Raw genomic sequence first — 19,166 nt, 5'->3', positions numbered from 1 at the left:
CCTCGATGTCCAGAGGGGACGGAGGGATCTCCTGCCCCTTAGATTCCTGGAGCGGACCAGCCACCACCGGCCTGAGGAGAGACACATGGAACGAGGGGTTAATACGGTAATCAGAGGTAAGCTGTAATCTGTAACACACCTCGTTCACCCTCCTCAGGACTTTGAATGGCCCCACAAACTGTGGACCCAGCTTCAGGCAGGACAGGCGGAAGGGCAGGTTTCGGGTCGAGAGCCAGACCCGGTCCCCCGGTGCAAAAACCGGGGTCTCACTGCGGTGACGGTCCGCGCTGGTCTTTTGGCGAAGCGCGGCTCGCTGGAGGTGAACATGGGCGGCCTCCCATGTCTCCTCCGCGTGCCTGAACCAGTCGTCCACCGCAGGAGCCTCGGTCTGACCCTGATGCCACGGCGCCAGAACCGGCTGGTACTCCAATACGCACTGAAAGGGGGAGAGGTTAGTGGAGGAGCGGTGAAGCGAGTTCTGTGCCATCTTGGCCCAGGGCACGAACGCCGCCCACTCCCCCGGCTGGTCCTGGCAATAGGACCGCAGAAACCTGCCCACATCCTGGTTGACTCTCTCTACCTGCCCGTTACTCTCGGGGTGAAAACCCGAGACCCCCAGACGTTCCATGAACGCCTTCCAGACTCTTGACGTGAACTGGGGACCCCGATTAGACACTATATCCTCAGGCACCCCGTAGTGCCGGAAGACGTGAGTAAACAGGGCTTCCGCAGTTTGTAGTGCCGTAAGAAGACCGGGCAGAGGGAGGAGACGACAGGACTTACAGAAACGATCCACAACGACCAGGATCATAGTGTTTCTCTGTGATGAGCTAGATCTGTTAAAAAATCCACAGACAGGTGTGACCAAGATCGTTGTGGAACAGGTAAGGGGTGTAGCTTACCTCTGGGCAGGTGTCTCGGAGCCTTACACTGGGCACACACCGAGCAGGAGGAAACATAAACCCTCACGTCCTTAGCCAAGGTGGGCCACCAGTACTTCCCAGTCAGACAGCGCACCGTCCGACCGATCCCCGGATGACCAGAGGAGGGTGACGTGTGGGCCCAATAGATCAACTGGTCACGGACAGAAGATCGAACGTACATACGCCCGACAGAACACTGGAGGGGAGTGGGCTCTGTACGCAACGCCTGCTCAATGTCCGCGTCCAGCTCCCACATGACCTGCGCTACCAGGCAAGAGGCCGGGAGTATGGGAGTCTGATCCATGGGCCGCTCCTCTGTGTCATACAGCCGGGACAGTGCGTCTGCCTTCGTATTCTGGGAACCTGGTCTGTAGGACAGGGTAAACACAAAACGGGTAAAGAACATGGCCCACCTTGCCTGACGAGGATTCAGTCTCCTCGCTGCCCGGATGTACTCCAGGTTGCGGTGGTCAGTCCAGATGAGGAAAGGGTGTTTAGCCCCCTCAAGTCAATGTCTCCACACCTTCAACTCTTTAACCACAGCCAACAGCTTCCGGTCCCCCACATCACAGTTACGCTCCGCTGGGCTGAGCTTCTTCGAGAAGAAAGCACAGGGGCGGAGTTTTGGTGGCGTACCCGAGCGCTGTGAGAGCACGGCTCCTATCCCAGCCTCGGACGCGTCCACCTCCACCATGAATGCCAAAGAGGGATCCGGATGGGCCAGCACGGGAGCCGAAGTAAACAGAGCTCTTAGCTGCCCAAAAGCCCTGTCCGCCTCAGCCGACCACTGCAACCGTACGGGGACCCCCCCTTCAGCAGTGAGGTAATGGGAGCAGCCACCTGGCCAAAACCCCGGATAAATCTCTGGTAGTAATTGGCAAACCCTAAAAATCACTGCACCTCTTTACCGTGGTGGGAGTCGACCAATTACGCATGGTTGCAATGCGGTCACTCTCCATCTCCACCCCTGATGTGGAAATGCGATACCCTAGGAAGGAGATGACCTGCTGAAAGAACAGTCATTTCTCAGCCTTGACGTACAGGTCATGCTCCAACAGTCATCCAAGTACCTTGCGTACCAAGGACACATGCTCGGCGTGTGTAGCAGAGTATATCAGAATGTCATCGATATACACCACTACACCCTGCCCGTGCAGGTCCCTGAAAGTCTCGTCGACAAAGGATTGGAAAACTGATGGAGCATTCATCAACCCGTACGGCATGACTAAGTATTCATAATGCCCTGAGGTGGTACTAAACGCTGTCTTCCACTTGTCTCCCTCCTGGATACACACCAGGTTATAAGCACTCCTGAGATCCAGTTTCATGAAGAAGCGCGCCCCATGCACTGACTCAATCGCCGTGGCGATAAGAGGTAGCGGGTAACTGTACCTCACCGTGATCTGATTGAGACCTCTATAGTCAATGCATGGGCGTAACCTCCATCCTTCTTCACAAAAAAGAAACTCGATGAGGTGGGTGAAGTGGAGGACCGAATGTACCCCTGATGCAGGGATTCAGAGACATATGTCTCCATAGCCACCATCTCCGCTTGTGACAGGACATACACGTGACTCCTGGGAAGCGCAGCGTCTGCCAGGAGATTTATCGCACAATCCCCCCGTCGACGAGGTGGTAATTGAGTCGCCTTCTTTTTACAGAAGGCGAGAGCCAAATCGGCATATTCTGGGGGGATGCGCACGGTGGAGACCTGGTCTGGACTTTCCACCATGGTAGCACCAACGGAAACCCCTACACACCTCCCCGAGCACTCTCACGACCACCCCGTGAGAGCCCTCTGTTGTCAGGAAATAGTGGGGTTATGATGAGCCAACCAGGGAAGGCCTAGTACCACGGGAAATGCAGGAGAGTCCATGAGGAAGAGACTGATTCTCTCCTCGTGATCCCCCCTGCATCACCATGCCCAGGGAGATGGTGGCTTCCCTGATTAGCCCGGACCCTAATGGTTGACTATCCAGAGCGTGAACCGGGAAAGGTCTAACTACAGGAATAATGGGGATCCCTAAACTAAGGGCTAACGCTCTGTTGATAAAATTCCCAGCTGCGCCTGAATCGACGAGCGCCTTTATGCGGGAAAAATCAGGGAAACAAACAGGTACAAACAGGTGGTCAACAGAGGACTCTGGATGAGTGTGGTGCAGACTCACCTGGGGTGACGCCAGAGTGCCCTGCCTGTTGCCTCGACTCCCAGAGGAACCGACACGGCACCGACCAGCAGCGTGCCCTCGGCGGCCACAGATGGTGCACGTGATGGCTCCTCCTCCAGTCTCCCTACGCGCAGCACCTCCCAACTCCATGGGCACCGGAGTGGGTTGCTGGAAGATGGCACCCCGACAGAGCCCCCTCTGGACGTCCGTGGGTGACCAGCAGGTTATCCAACCGGATGGAGAAATCCACCAGTTGGTCAAAGGAGATGGTGGCATCCCTGCAGGCCAGCTCATGTCGGACGTCCTCACGCAGGCTGCACCGATAGTGGTCGATGAGGGTCCTGTTGTTCCAGCCTGCTCCAGCGGCCAAGGTCCGGAATTCCAGGGCGAATTCCTGGGTGCTCCTCGTCCCCTGCCTCAAATGGAAGAGCCGTTCCCCCGCCGCTCTACCTTCGGGCAGATGGTCAAAGACAGCCCGGAAGCGACAGGTGAACTCCCCGAAGTGGTCCAATGCCGCGTCTCCCTCTCCCCACACAGCGTTTGCCCACTCCAGAGCTCTCCCCGAGAGGCATGAGACGAGGGCAGACACTCTCTCCCTTTCCGAGGAAGCTGGGTTCACAGTGGCCAGGTAGAGGTCCAGTTGTAACAGGAATCCCTGGCACTGTGCTGCCGTCCCATCATACACCCTGGGAAGGGAGAGACGCATCCCACTGGGACTGGCTCCGGATGGGACGTGTAGAGGAAACTCCGGTTGCGCTGGTCGAGGCACTGGGGAGACCTCCTGTCTCTCCCAGCGGTCCATAGTCCGGACAACGCAATCCATCATGGCACCAAGATGATGTAACTTAGCAGAATGTTCCTGGACGTGCTCCCCGACTCCTCTAACCGGGGTACCTGCTCCTGCTGACTCCATGGTTCGGGTGTGTAATTCTGTCAGGGCTGTGCACTGCTGGTGGAGAAGTCAGGTGCAGGAGAGCAGGGAGTATTGAACAAGCGCACACTTTATTATGGCAGTAGAGAAAATAACAGAAGAACGCAGCTTCTTCAAACACTTTTGCCTTGTGGGCTGGAGGTTAAGGCGCGATAAATGTTCAATACAAGACACTGAAATACAAAATAAACAAACCGTGTGCAAAAAACACGGAAACATGAAAACCCAGTCGGGCGGGTAACGATAACCACGTAACACGAGACGATTACACACAAAGACATGGAGGGGAACAGAGAACTAAATACATGCAGTGTGATTATGGAATGAAAACCAGGTGTGTATGGAACAAGACAAAACAAATGGAGCGGCGATGGCTAGAAATCCGGTGACGCCGAACGCCGCCCGAACAAGGAGAGGAGCCGACTTCAGCGGAAGTCGTGACAAACATATTAATCATCTTCTGACTTATATAATCATATTTGTACACTGATTCTTCATATCCTTCAGACTACTAAGTTTATGGGTTTTTTAACTAAAATAAATGAAGAAAATGGAGAGAGAATAACGCATATAAATGATTCTGTCTTTAAATGGTGAACAACAGGTGGCCACTGAAGGTGCTGTGGTGGTTTTCATTGTCATAGATCCTATTGTTTTCCCACAGTTGCATATAGACCAATCTCCTGACTCTAGCAGCAGGGACAGTCCATTAGAGGAGTTCATATCATAGGTTGGTTGATGTTCATGACCTACAAATGTATGCTCTCCATTCTTGCTGACGTGAGCAGCTTAACCATATGAACTGTACCCATGACCATAGATGTAGAACTTGAACTGGTAGACACCTGTAATGGCTGTTGCAGGGAGTAGACCAAGGCGCAGCGTGTTGAGTGCTCATCATGTATTATTTGTACTGAGAACACATAAACAAAGAAACAAAACGACAGACAAACAGTTCTGTCAGGTAAGCAACACTAAACAGAAATTAACCATCCACAAAACCCAAAGGAAAACACGCTGCCTAAGTATGGCTCCCAATCAGAGACAACGATGTACAGCTGTCCCTGATTGAGAACCATACCCGGCCAAAACAAAGAAATACAAAACATAGAAATACAAAACAGAAAAAAGGACATAGAATGCCCACCCTAGTCACACCATGGCCTAACCAAAATAGAGAATAAAAACCTCTATGGCCAGGGCGTGACAACAACTCTCACTGGTGCGATAAAGAAACCTGTATTGGAGCAACATTTGGTTACAAAACCAATTCTTAAGTTGATTATTAATCACCAAAAACATTTTATTTAAAAACGCATTTCCGGTTAATACCTCTGACTGACATGTTAGTCAGCACACACAAGTCTATTAGTTATGTAGCAGTAAATCATCTCAAACTGCAGTTGTCTGAGTTAACCTAACTGAACCTTTGTGATTATAGCACTGATGGCTAAGTATACTTTGTCTGCTGTGAACTATACCTGTGTTTGGATTATAAGAATTGCCAATGTTTGTGACAACGTATCTGTAGTGTGGGCGTTGTAGGGTCCTGTGTATCCAGATCCTCAGGCCCAAAGTGAAGCAGAGAAAGCCACCTTCCTGACTGTGACACATAGATGAGACAGCATCAACTAAAGTTAGTAGTAAAGAGATATCTTTTAAAGCTGAGCAGAATATCCAAATGAAGTGTAACTGCTGTGGATTGTGAATACTACTAAATATGTGTCAACAGAAATTACCTTAATTTTGTCTCCTCAGCTCCACCTGGCTCTTTGCAACATTTGACTTTCATTGATTCAAGCTCAACTGCTTGTGCTGAAATATAGAATAAAACAAACAATAAAGGAAAGGGGGATACCTAGTCAGATGTACAACTGAATGCATTCAACTGAAATGTGTCTTCCTCATTTAACCCAATCCCTCTGAATCAGAGAGGTGCAGGAGGCTGCCTTAATCCACATCTTCAGCGCCTGAGGAACAGTGGGTTAACTGCCTTGCTCAGGGGCAGAACAACATATTTTTACCTTGTCAGCTCGGGGATTCGATGCAGCAACTTTTCGGTTACTGGCCCAACGCTCTGTCATGACACTAGCTCTCTAGCAGAGATGTGAACCCCCCCTCTCCTGTTAGAGGGGGCAGTTTTGTGACTTTACAACAGCGTCATAAATTCCTGGCAGAGGCCCTCTTCTCCCTTGCCACATGCAGAATGGAGAGAGTGTCACCGTAAGACAAAGGGACTCTCCTGACAAATACTTCTACCTCCCCAAATTGGAGATTTAAACATTATTCCTAATTTAGAGAATGTGGAAACAGTCGGTGGAGAAGCCAGCTACGACCCGGTCTGTTTTGTTTCATGTTTGTGACCTCATGAAAGACAATACAGCCACATTACCCTAACTCTGTTTATACAGGTTCCTCAGTTATGGGGCTTGCATCTGAATGTGGGATAAAATGTCTAAGGAGTTTAAGAATACTTTGAAAAGATAACAATGTGATTTAGTCTTCTAAAATGAAAATCTTTGTTTTATGGTAATTTGTACCCAGTCAGTAGCCACGCCAAAGTGAATAGACATTGGTTGGAAATGATGAACCAACCCCTTTTCCACTCTAGAATAAAAGCCCCTGTGACGAAAAGTCACCTCAGTTCCAAATACCATGAGGACTTGTCTTCACGTTTAAAAAGGGCTAATGCTAATTTCAACTCTACAGGCCAGAAAACGTTTGAGCTTGCGCTACATGTGAAATGGTATGAACTCCGAACTATTGATCACTCAAGAAGAAGTGAGTCCTAGATTACAGCCTAACAGACTGCAGCTGGAAAGGTAGCAAATGTAGTAAGAACATTGACTGACGCAGAAAACCACAACATCTCACTCCACAACAACCTGGAAGAATCTACAAAGGACAATGGCGACCTCGACTGGGCAAACCAGAGCCTCACACCAGCTCAACTATCGAAGCAAGCTTCACGTAAATACAATGTATTACCTTTCTCCGAACGACCGATCGTTAGTGGCATACAGTTGAAGTCGGAGGTTTACATACACCTCAGCCAAATACATTTAAACTAAGTTTTTCACAATTCCTGACATTTAATCCTAGTATAAATTCCCTGTATTAGGTCAGTTAGGATCACCACTTCATTTTAAGAATGTGAAATGTCAGAATAATAGTAGAGAGAATGATTTCTTTCATCACATTCCCAGTGGGTCAGAATTTTACATAACACTCAATTAGTATTTGGTAGCATTGCCTTTAAATTGTTTAACTTGGGTCAAATGTATCGGGTAGCCTTCCACAAGCTTCCCACATTAATAAGTTGGGTGAATTTTGGCCCATTCCTCCTGACAGAGCTGGTGTAACTGAGTCAGGTTTGTAGGCCTCCTTGCTTGCACACGCTTTTTCAGTTCTGCCCACAAAATGTATATGGGATTGAGGTCAGGGCTTTGTTATGGTCCCTCCAATACCTTGACTTTGTTGTCCTTAAGCCATTTTGCCACAACTTTGGAAGTATGCTTGGGGTCATTGTCCATTTGAAAGACCCCTTTGCGACCAAGCTTTAACTTCCTGACTGATGTCTTGAGATGTTGCTTCAATATATCCACATAATTTTCATTCCAATAACAGAATGAAAAAAATGTCTCATATTTTGATATTCACTGCCCTACAACTCCTGTAATTCAGTCCAAGCAGTGGACCTAGTTACTGTGAAAATCAGCACAAATGTTACTGAGAACCAGGTAGAAGAACTGAAGAGAGATAATGAAGGCAATATGAGGGACAAATGAGGAAAAAAACGTTTGTATTGAGAACATAGTTGGTAAGTAAACTATGAACATACAAAAAACAGAATTGTACTGTAATGTGTAAATATATACATTTTATCTACACTGTAAAAAAAAATCTAGATGTTTCAACTAATTATTATTAAGTAACTGGTTCCACTGCCTTTTTTTAGTTCATTCTACTTTTTGGTCCAAGTGTTACCTGAACAAACCAAAAAAAGTATGTACAACTGGTTACACACAGTGCTTTTAACAAGCAATGTTTTCAACTTACATATTTGACACACGTTAACATACATTGTGTAAGTTAATTTATACAGTAATTATTATTCAACATGTCCTCACCAGGGATTTGAACATACAACCTCTTGGTTCATGACATTCTGATCTTCCTGCTACTCCACCATGTCTGCCATTTGTCAGTTAATCTATCTATTCTCTCGTCATTGATTAGATTAATTTATTTCAGCAATTTGAGGTTTTTCTGTATAGTTGTTTAATGTATAGTTGTATAGTTGTTTAATGTTGGTGGGTGGAGCATATTACTCTGTTTTAATGACTATGATAAAAGAATACTCAAGACAAACAATTTTATTTAACTTCTTAAAGTGTAGGAGGCAGTATTACTGCAACTCCCGTCTGGATTACTGCAACTCGTTGTTGGCTGGGCTCCCTGCCTGTGCCATTAAACCCCTCCAACTCATCCAGAACGCCGCAGCCCGTCTGGTGTTCAACCTTCCCAAGTTCTCTCACGTCACCCCGCTCCTCCGCTCTCTCCACTGGCTTCCAGTCGAAGCTCGCATCCGCTACAAGACCATGGTGCTTGCCTACGGAGCTGTGAGGGGAACGGCACCTCCGTACCTTCAGGCTCTGATCAGGCCCTACACTCAAACAAGGGCACTGCGTTCATCCACCTCTGGCCTGCTCGCCTCCCTACCTCTGAGGAAGCACAGTTCCCGCTCAGCCCAGTCAAAACTGTTTGCTGCTCTGGCACCCCAATGGTGGAACAAGCTCCCTCACGACGCCAGGACAGCGGAGTCAATCACCACCTTCCGGAGACACCTGAAACCCCTCCTCTTTAAGGAATACCTAGGATAGGATAAAGTAATCCTTCTAACCCCCCCCCCCCCCTTAAAAGATTTAGATGCACTATTGTAAAGTGGTTGTTCCACTGGATATTATAAGGTGAATGCACCAATTTGTAAGTCGCTCTGGATAAGAGCGTCTGCTAAATGACTTAAATGTAAATGTATTTTCACGGCCGGATGAAAAACATACCCAAATTAAACTGGTTACTACTCTGGCCCAGAAACTAGAATATGCATATTATTAGTAGATTTGGATAGAAAACACGCTGAAGTTTCTAAAACTGTTTGAATGGTGTCTGTGAGTATAACAGAACTCATATGGCAGGCAAAAACCTGAGAAAAATTCAACCAGGAAGTGGGAGATCTGAGAATTGTAGTTCTTCTTTCTAATCCCTATCGAAACTACAGTGTCTGTGGGGTCACGTTGCACTTCCTAAGGCTTCCATTGGCTGTCAAAAGCCTTCAGAAAGTTTTTTTTAATCCGTCTCCTGTAACCGGGCAAAGAATAGTAGCTCAGTCAATGAGTGGACTGCCTGGGGACAAAGGGATTGGTAATGCGCGATCCCGTGAGCGCGCCTTTCCTTATTTTTCTTCTTGAATGAATACGCTATTGTCCGGTTGGAATATTATTGCATTTTTACGTAAAAAAATAGCATAAATATTGATTTTAAACAATGTTTGACATGCTTCTACTAACGGTAATGGAACATTTTGACTTTTCGTGTCTCGAATTGCGCTCGCACGTTAAGCCTTTGGATAGTGACCTGAACGCACGAACAAAACGGAGGTATTTTGACATAAATATGGATTATTTCGAACAAAAACAACATTTCTTGTGGAAGTAGCAGTCCTGGGAGTGCATTCTGACGAAGATCAGGAAAGGTAAGAGAATATTTATAATATTAATTCTGAGTTTAGGTGACCCCAGAACTTGGCGGATGTCTGTATAGCTTGCTTTGATGACGAGCTATGTACTCAGAATATTGAAAAATGTGCTTTCGCCGAAAAGCTATTTTAAAATCTGACACAGCGGTTGCATAAAGGAGAACTGTATCTATAATTCTAAAAATATTTGTTATGTATTTTGTCAACGTTTATGATGAGTATTTTTGTAAATTGATGTGGTCATTCACCGGACGTTTTGGTGGGAATACATTTTCTGAACATCACGCGCCACTTTATCGAACAAAACATACATGTATTGTGTAACATGATGTCCTAGGAGTGTCATCTGATGAAGATCATCAAAGGTTAGTGTTTCATTTAGCTGTGTTTTGGGTTTTTTGTGACACATATCCTTGCTTGGAAAATGGCTGTGTGGTTATTTTTGTCTATGTACTCTCCTAACATAATCTAATGTTTTGCTTTCGCTCTAAAGCCTTTTTGAAATCGGACAATGTGGTTACATTAAGGAGAAGTGTATCTTTAAAATGGTGTAAAATAGTCGTATGTTTGAGAAATTGAAATTATGATATCTTTGCTGTTTTGTATTTCGCGCCATGCTATTTCACTGGCTGTTGAATAGTGTGGGACGGTCACGTCCCACCTTGCCCAGCTGAGAGTTACTTTGATGTGCAAAGTGTAGCATTACAGGTGAAATCAGTCATTGACATAGATACGGTGAATGTGGCAGGAAGATTGGAATGCCATGAAACAAGAGGTTGTGAGTTTGAATCCTAGGTGCGGACATTCAATGTAATGAATATGAATTACTGCATAAATTAACAAGCACAATATAATCATGAACATATGAGACAATTTATCCAAACATAATTTTAAGTTGACCATTTTTTCCTACATTATCTCAAGTTTGGGCCTAAAAAATGTTTTTGTTCAACTAACACTTGGACAGAAAAGTTGAGTAAACCAAAAAAGCCTGTGGAAGAAGTTCCTTAATAATAATGAGTTGAAACAACAACCAAACATTTTTTACAGTGTACTTTGTTTGACTACTGGTCATATCTCGATTTCCCACTGATATAACAATGTTGTACTTATGTCATTGTAGCCCAGGCAGTTAAAATGAGAGTGTCGGAGACCCAGGTGAATATGTTGAAGAGAGAATGAAGTAATAAAACTGTAATAGTTTCTCATTGTTGTACTGGGTATTCTTGCTTGATACTGAAGAATAAGGTCTTATGAATAACCCCCATAATGTTTTTACATATTAAAATGGCTGCAGATCCGTGTTATTCTATAACAAGTGGAGGAAATTAAGCAGTAGAACATTTTATGTGCCGGTTCTCACCTCCGGTGAGCTCTTGGTCAAGTCAAGCACTGACATTTATATCTCAAAATCAATTATGTCATCACTAAAGAAAAACCTAAAGACCCAGGTGGACATGCTGAAGAGAAAGAAATGAAGGAGCAATTTTCTAAATAAAATCATTCTTTCCCTTTATGAGGTAATGAATTATTCATAATGAATAATTTAACCAGATGCAGATGTTAAAGTGTTGCTAATTAGAATGGCTAGCTTGTGTTGATTATGGTGATTATGTTTTTAAAAAATTCTGCATGGTAATAATATGCTGATAATTACGAGTGCTTTATGAGTGACTACACAGGCCCAATGGAATACCCCCATATGTACTGCCCAGGCTTTCAGTATTTAAAAACCGAAAAAAGAGCGCCAACATCAATGTTTAATTTGTGTCTCACAGTTAGGAAGGTGGATTTCTCAGCTTCACTACTTGCATCAAGAGAAGGAAACATGACCCTTCAATGCTGAAACTTCACAAACATCAGCAATGCCTATAATTCAAACACAGGTAAAGAAAACTTGTCAAAAGACAAGTAAATGCTAGCTATTAGATCTTCAAGCCATTGATCACTTTATGCAAACAATCTGTTTTTGATCTGCAGATGAGAAACTCAGTCTCCTACACAGGTATATCAAAACATAATGCAAAGTGTTACCCAACTTTAAACATGTTATAAAACTATTCATAAAACTATCTCCCATATCTCTGTTGCTAGAGGTGGGAGATGTGATCTTCATGCAACTGTGTGTAAACTCATGGGTATTTGACGATGTAAAGCACCATCACCTGCTGTTCACCTGGTGAAAATGAAAAGATTGTTTAAAGAATCCACTTCATTTTGAACTGTGCATATGATAAAGAGATGATAAAGGAACACATTGTAAAGACAAGATGGCAGAGGGGTTTAGGTATATATCCCCGGCTAAATCTGCATTGATGAAGCCATGTCTGCATATAGCTCTACGGTATCTCTGGTCATGTGTGTCAGAGGCAGTCTGGAGCAACAACTCTGCTCTGTATGGTCAGTCATTAGGAAGTCATTCAGGAAAAGGTGGTACAGTCTGTTTTTCAAAAGTTATCTGGATTTTGCCTATCAGTTAGGATTAAATGCATATAAATAGAATTAGTAGAATGGGGACTCCTGTTCTATTCATTCTATTTCTATGAAATGAATCCTATCAGATAGGCGAAATACAGAAAGATATATTTTGAAAAACTGGGCCCAGGGATGTGTTGGCACAGCAGATGAATCACTTATTCTAACATAATGTCTTTATTACCTCAACATTGATAAACATATTATAATGTCTCTTTGTTTCGCATGTGTCTCACTGACTGAACTCTGCATGTGATTCTGAGTCCTAATCGTCATAGCTAAGTATTAATAAACTGTGCGTTCCACGAGTCAAATGATATGCCACTATTTCCTTGTTCTCTCTGCTTCCTTAATAAAACAATGGATCAGGACAAATTTTACATTTCACAGACAAACAACCAATCAGCCAATCAATTATGTAATTTGTATAATGCTTTTTAACATTCAGTCATTTGTTGTTGAAGAGAAAAACCAAGAAAATGTAAATCCTTGTAAAAAAGGAAGAATAATGTTTGTTTCTGCCCCTGTCGCAACTGAGTCTATGCATCAAGTACTTCATAGACATGGAAACAACTGATTTATTTAATTCAATCAATTTAATTGAAAACGTTTAATTTTCAATCAATTTAAATGTATTTTGAGTAGGCTATCATATCATACTATAGTGTGAGGATTATTACCTGATGTGTTGTTTTGGCACAATTGACATCAAATCATTAAACCAGTTAAGGATTTTCTCTCACTTTCTCATGTAACCCTACTTCCGCCAGATGACGCTATTATTCCTTACGTCGTTTGTCAAATGAAGTAAGAAATAATAGCGCCATCCGGCGGCACTGGGGATTTTTTTCTCTCACGTTTTGCACTGTACAGCTCACTCAGAGATTGCCCTCTCTAGTTCAAGGTAGAGTGGATAATACCGGATATTTATAAGGCCCGAGGGGCTGTGATATATTGCCAATATACCACGGCTAAGGGCTGTTCTTATCAACGATGCAGTGCGGAGTGCCTGCATACAGCCATTAGCCGTGGTGTGTATATATATATATATATATACTAGAAACCCCAGAGGTGCCTTATTGCTATTAAAAACTGGTTACAAACGTAATTAAAACAGTACAAATATTTGTTTTTGTCATACCTATGGTATACGGTCTGATATACCACGGCTTTCAGCCAATCAGCATTCGGGCTCAAACCACTCCGTTTTTATTACTGGATAATCTAGGGTCCGTTTTACATTTCCCTCCACCTTGGTTGTGGTTAGGTGGGGAGATGATCATTTGATCCTGGATCTGGGTCTAGAGGCATCCTGTCTGGAGCCCATGGTTCTTTTTTATTTTTCACTATTTTTGTTATATATATTTCTTATTAAACAACAAATATAATTAAAAAACATGCAAACATATTTTACAAACAACCTCTGGTTCACGTACCCGACCGTGTTCCGTTTATGAATACGTCACGCACCTCCCACGATCTGTCAGATTCAAGATGGCTGCTGGGGACTACAGCAGGCCTCCCTCCCTAAATTTCTCCGGCCCAGGGCCTTTGGGAAATGGCCAGCCCAGCAACAGTGGTTATTCAATGCCTACGTCCAACGGTGGGCCCACTGGTGCGACTGGAGGGGTTCAGGGGCCTGCAAGGCGCCCCAACCCGCAGTCGGGGCCTGGCGGAGGAGAAAACGCCGGTGTTGCAGCTGGAACTCCACCGACTGTGCAGAACTCGATTCAGCAACCGTCAGCTCAAAGCGCTGCGGGAAGGGGGGCCTCCGGAGCAACGGCATCGAATGTTTCAGCAGCGAGTGTACCAGGTACCCATTCCTCACTGTCGTCAGCTGCTGTTTTGGTTTACCGGGAGCCCGTGTACAACTGGCAGGCGACGAAAAGCACCGTAAAGGAACGGTTTGCTTTCCTGTTCAATAACGAGGTTCTGAGTGACGTTCATTTTCTAGTGGGGAAAGGTATGGGAGTGCAACGAATACCCGCACACAGGTAAGCACGAACATGCATTTCCTTATTACTATAGTTTGTCTACAAAGGATGGTTAGTAGAAGAAAGTAAAGAAATTCGTCTAATTTACATGTTTATTAATCCAAGCGAGTTTAATGCATCATGTTAGTGGTGAAAGGCATTGTTTTTATTTGACGAGGGCTTTGGTTTTGGTTAGATTCGTTCTCGCTGTGGGCAGCGCAGTCTTCGATGCCATGTTCAACGGGGGTATGGCGACCACCTCAACGGAAATCGAGTTGCCAGATGTCGAACCTGCAGCATTTCTGGCATTACTGAAGTAAGAAGTACTTCCTGGTTTAGAAACGTTACAATCATAATAGCGGAAATGGTCCCATCCAAGGTATTTGACAGTTTATGGCCATATAGTATGCAGAACCCAGGTTATTGGTTCCACCAAAGACTGTTAAAGCCAATTTATGCTTAATCTGACAATGTGGTCTGAGGGTGTGATGCAGTTGTTAAGCCTCTGGAGGCATGCAGACGCCAACTCAAACTCTGTACCACATTGCAGTGCGCCTCAAAGTTGTATAGCCCCATATTGACATGATTGGTTGACGGTAGGTAGGGGAGGTACATCCTGTATTAACATACTCACTTCCCTGACAACTTCCTTCACAATAGCTCTGCTCTGCTAAGCGCAAGAAGTATGAAAACCCTGACGTCTGTGGAGGCTGAATCACAGTAAATGTTGTATGGCTACTTCAGATGGTGGATTGACCATGCAGGGCCTTTAATGCTTCCAACACACCGACAGCGTCATTGCGCAAAATAGCTCGCAGCATCATCTGGATATGTATGCAACACCAGTTCAACATTCACCTTCTGCTATAATTTCTGTCAAGCTGTCTACACATACAGTTTGATGCATATGTTCGATGAATCAACACCAAACGCACTGCAACTGCCTCTGCTACGCAATGCAAACACAGCGTTTTCATTGGTAATTGTGGTGTACCAAAATGCAATGACGCTGTTGGTGTGTTAGAAGCGTATGCCCTCTAAAGGTCACATGTCCGCATGCTTCCCAGCCGAAACAGTTTGGAAGAGTTTGTGCGTTTATTATGATGACATTTTTGTTCAGGCACACAACATTTTTTTTCTCAAGGCCAGCTGAAGTTCGGGAGCCGAAGTATATGCCCCTTCGTCCGTGATTGGTCAACTGTCGAAATTCTTTAATGAAGTCTTCGTTGTTGTTCAACAAGAGACGACTCGTTATAATGCACTTTTTTTCCCCCCATTGAGAAAAACTTTACCAAACATTTTAACTAGATGTAAAATGGTGCAAAAAAACTTCTAAACTAATGACAGATTTATTGCGTTAGATTCATTCAGACTGTTTTGAGGAAGCGTTAACTGGCTACGGCGTCTCATCATGGACAAACGGTACTATTGCTGCCTTTCTCTCGTTTCTTAAGAAGGTATTTTTAAGGGAGTATGCAAGGACACTCGTTCGCCTAGCCGACTTCCGCCAGCCGAACTGAAGCAAGACACGCATGCACATACACACAGGCTAGCACACGCACTCTACACACACGTACATTGTAATATTGTTGTATTGGGGTATTATACATTCTGTATTGTAGTGGTGTTATATGATGTGACGTTTATGTACCCCAGGATCCCTAATAAATACAACATACTTACACCTTAAGATTAAAGGTCCCCTGCTATCAGTAATCTAATCTTGTCCCCTCCAGGTTCCTGTACTCTGATGAGGTCCAGATAGGGCCTGAGACGGTGATGACCACTCTGTACACGGCTAAGAAGTATGCAGTGCCAGCCTTGGAGGCCCACTGTGTGGAGTTCCTCAAGAAGAACCTGCGGGCTGACAATGCCTTCATGCTGCTCACTCAGGTCAGCTACTATTGTACTGTCTGTCTGGGATGCAGTGTCTAAACAACTCAACCAGTGCCTGATTGTGTGGCCTGACCCAGTATCAAAATAACTCTGGTACAGTTTCTGAACATCTCAAATCAATAGGTTAGTCCCAAAACAGGAGTTGCATAGGTTCTTGGTCAGTTCATGTTAAGTAAACGACTGTTTACTGTGAGTCTCTGATCGATGTGTGTGTTTCAGGCTCGACTTTTCGATGAGCCCCAGCTTGCCAGCTTGTGTCTAGAGAACATCGATAAGAATACAGGAGATGCGCTCGCAGCTGAGGGTTTCACTGACATAGATCTGGGTATTGTAGTTCACTTTGGATTTCGTAGTTCACTCTACATATGGTAATGCATCTTGAAATGCGCATGGCAATGTTTGTCTCATGACGACTTCTCCCTCCTCTCCTTTTCACTCTTTCCCCTTCTATGTCTTCCCTTCCTCCCCGTTCTTCTTCCTCTCTGTCTTCTCTCTTTCCCTCTCTTGTCCACTCCCTCCATCTTTCTACCCTCTCTCCCTCCTCTCTCAGATACTTTAGTGGCTGTGCTGGAGCGGGACACTCTGGGGGTGAGGGAGGTGCGTCTGTTTGTGGCGGCGGTACGTTGGGCAGAGGCAGAGGCCCACCGGCAGCAGCTACAGCCCACCCCAGAGAACAAACGCAGGGTCCTGGGCAAGGCCCTCGCCCTCATCCGCTTCCCACTCATGACTATCGAGGAGTTTGCCGCAGGTAGCACACACACACACAGAGAGACAGTCAGTCATTTTTGCACACTGTATGTCTCTCTCACGATCTGTCTCCCTCAGTCTGACATGTTCTCATATCCCTGCTGTGTCTCCACCCAGGACCGGCCCAGTCCAGTATCCTGACAGACAGGGAGGTGGTGAGTCTGTTCCTTCACTTCACGGTGAACCCAAAGCCCCGCGTAGAGTTCATCGACCGGCCTCGCTGCTGCCTCCGGGGGAAGGAGTGCAGCATCACACGCTTCGGACAGGTGGAGAGTCGCTGGGGCTACAGTGGAACCAGTGACCGTATACGGTGAGAACACACACTGATCAAATTCACTTTGTGTGTGATAGTTAATCTCAGAAATATTTCCTGAGGACATAATCTATCCCTCTTATCCACTCCTTCTTCTCCTCTTCTCCTGTTTTAATATTCCTCCTCTTCTCCTGTTTTAATATTCCTCCTCTTCTCCTCTCCTGTTTTAATATTCCTCCTCTTCTCCTCTCCTGTTTTAATATTCCTCCTCTTCTGTTTTAATATTCCTCCTCTTCTGTTTTAATATTCCTCCTCTCCTGTTTTAATATTCCTCCTCTCCTGTTTTAATATTTCTCCTCTCCTGTTTTAATATTCCTCCTCTCCTGTTTTAATATTCCTCCTCTCCTGTTTTAATATTCCTCCTCTCCTGTTTTAATATTCCTCCTCTCCTGTTTTAATATTCCTCCTCTCCTGTTTTAATATTCCTCCTCTCCTGTTTTAATATTTCTCCTCTCCTGTTTTAATATTCCTCCTCTCCTGTTTTAATATTCCTCCTCTCCTGTTTTAATATTCCTCTTCTTCTTCCAGGTTTTCGGTGAACAGGAGGATCTTCGTGGTGGGCTTTGGCCTCTACGGCTCCATACACGGCCCCACAGACTACCAAGTCAACATCCAGGCACTGCCCACCTTAACTAACCAAATCAGTCATATTTGATTTATATAGACTCCCTTCCCTCTCTGGTATTTCTCTCCTAAATCATTGATGACAGTATATACGTTCCTGTGGATAGATATATATTAGCAGTGTGCTGGTGTAGGATGTGTGACCGTTGCGTCCCAAGTGGCACCCTAATCCCATTATAGTGCACTACTTTTGATCATGGCCAATGGGGCTCATAGTAGTGCACTATAATGGGAATATGGGACCAGGGAGATTGTTTCTGTAACGTTTCCCTCTCTCGTCCCAGATCATTCACACAGACAGTAACACAGTGCTGGGTCAGAACGACACAGGCTTCAGCTGTGATGGCACATCCAACACCTTCAGAGTCATGTTCAAGGAGCCGGTGGAGATCCTTCCCAATGTCAACTACACAGCCTGCGCCACACTCAAGGTACAGGCTTACTGTACATGTTTGTTTAGGTTGGAATGTTTTGATTGGTGTTGTGGTCAACAAGTGATGCTCTCTTTTCTTCCTCAGGGTCCTGACTCTCACTATGGGACCAAGGGAATGCGTAAGGTGACTCACGAGTCGTCCTCCACCGGCACCAAGACATGCTTCACCTTCTGCTACGCCGCAGGCAACAACAACGGCACCTCGGTAGAAGACGGACAGATCCCCGAAGTCATCTTCTACACCTAGTCCCCTCTAAACTCACCCTGACCTCTGAGGGCTTGGGGTCACTGGACTGCTGAGAGACTCTGGCCCTGTTTGAATATGTAACCAATGCCTATATACTCCCTGTGGCCCTTCCTTAGTCTCTCCGATTGTACGGTGGAAGCCACACCCAGTTCTGTCACAGGAGGCATCGACTATTGGAGCATGCTCTTTATCCCTCTCCCATTACACACTGACCATGGAGAGAGAGGGATGTCGCCTTGTTACTTTGACAACCGTCTTATCTGAGAGGAGTCAAACTGGTCAGAACTATTGACATGTATTTACAGCACCACCGTTGTATGGTCTGTCTGTAGCTAAAAGCATATAACATACTGTTAAATTCTAGTCCCCACACCCTTTAGGGTGCAGAGTCATGTGACACTAACAAGGTTTTTGGCCATCAGGTCTCCATATTCATGATGTTCTAACATGGATTTACACGAATGTAGTTCTGGTTGTGTCAGGTGGACAATGCAAGGCTGCAGGATGTTCTGCGCTCATTGCCAAACAGGAGCCATTATATGCTCAAACATATGGAAGTCGTATTTCAAGGTTTAAAATCCCTCAGCTCTGAGACTGATATTCACCATTGGAAGGTAAACAGCTCCATCGTACGTGTCTGCATTACAGCACATCCCTGCTAAGAGGAAACATTGCCTT

The 19,166-nt window shown here is 45.2% G+C and overlaps 1 protein-coding gene across 1 annotated transcript; it reads left to right on the top strand.

Moving 5' to 3' along the window:
* The first annotated feature begins 13,717 nt into the window (after positions 1–13,717).
* Positions 13,718–19,093, top strand: LOC106569525 (BTB/POZ domain-containing protein 2). The gene is made up of 9 exons (XM_014140964.3): positions 13,718–14,249; positions 14,425–14,544; positions 15,965–16,121; positions 16,344–16,449; positions 16,675–16,872; positions 16,989–17,181; positions 17,713–17,800; positions 18,093–18,239; positions 18,327–19,093. The coding sequence occupies exons 1-9, from the start codon at positions 13,750–13,752 to the stop codon at positions 18,486–18,488; spliced, it is 1,671 nt and encodes a 556-aa protein (XP_013996439.1). The 5' UTR covers positions 13,718–13,749; the 3' UTR covers positions 18,489–19,093.
* Positions 19,094–19,166: the final 73 nt, after the last annotated feature.

The sequence above is a fragment of the Salmo salar genome, chromosome 14 (genome assembly GCF_965601325.2).
Source record: "Salmo salar chromosome 14, fSalSal1, whole genome shotgun sequence".
Lineage (NCBI taxonomy): Eukaryota > Metazoa > Chordata > Actinopteri > Salmoniformes > Salmonidae > Salmo > Salmo salar.
This window is presented reverse-complemented; position numbering and strand designations above follow the sequence as displayed.

Coding starts and splice junctions, on each gene's coding strand:
- LOC106569525 (XM_014140964.3), top strand. CDS start 13,750: ATGGCTGCTGGGGACTACAGCAGGCCTCCCTCCCTAAATTTCTCCGGC. Junction 17,182..17,712: donor GGAACCAGTGACCGTATACG/GTGAGAACACAC, acceptor TTCTTCTTCCAG/GTTTTCGGTGAACAGGAGGA. Junction 18,240..18,326: donor CAGCCTGCGCCACACTCAAG/GTACAGGCTTAC, acceptor TTTCTTCCTCAG/GGTCCTGACTCTCACTATGG.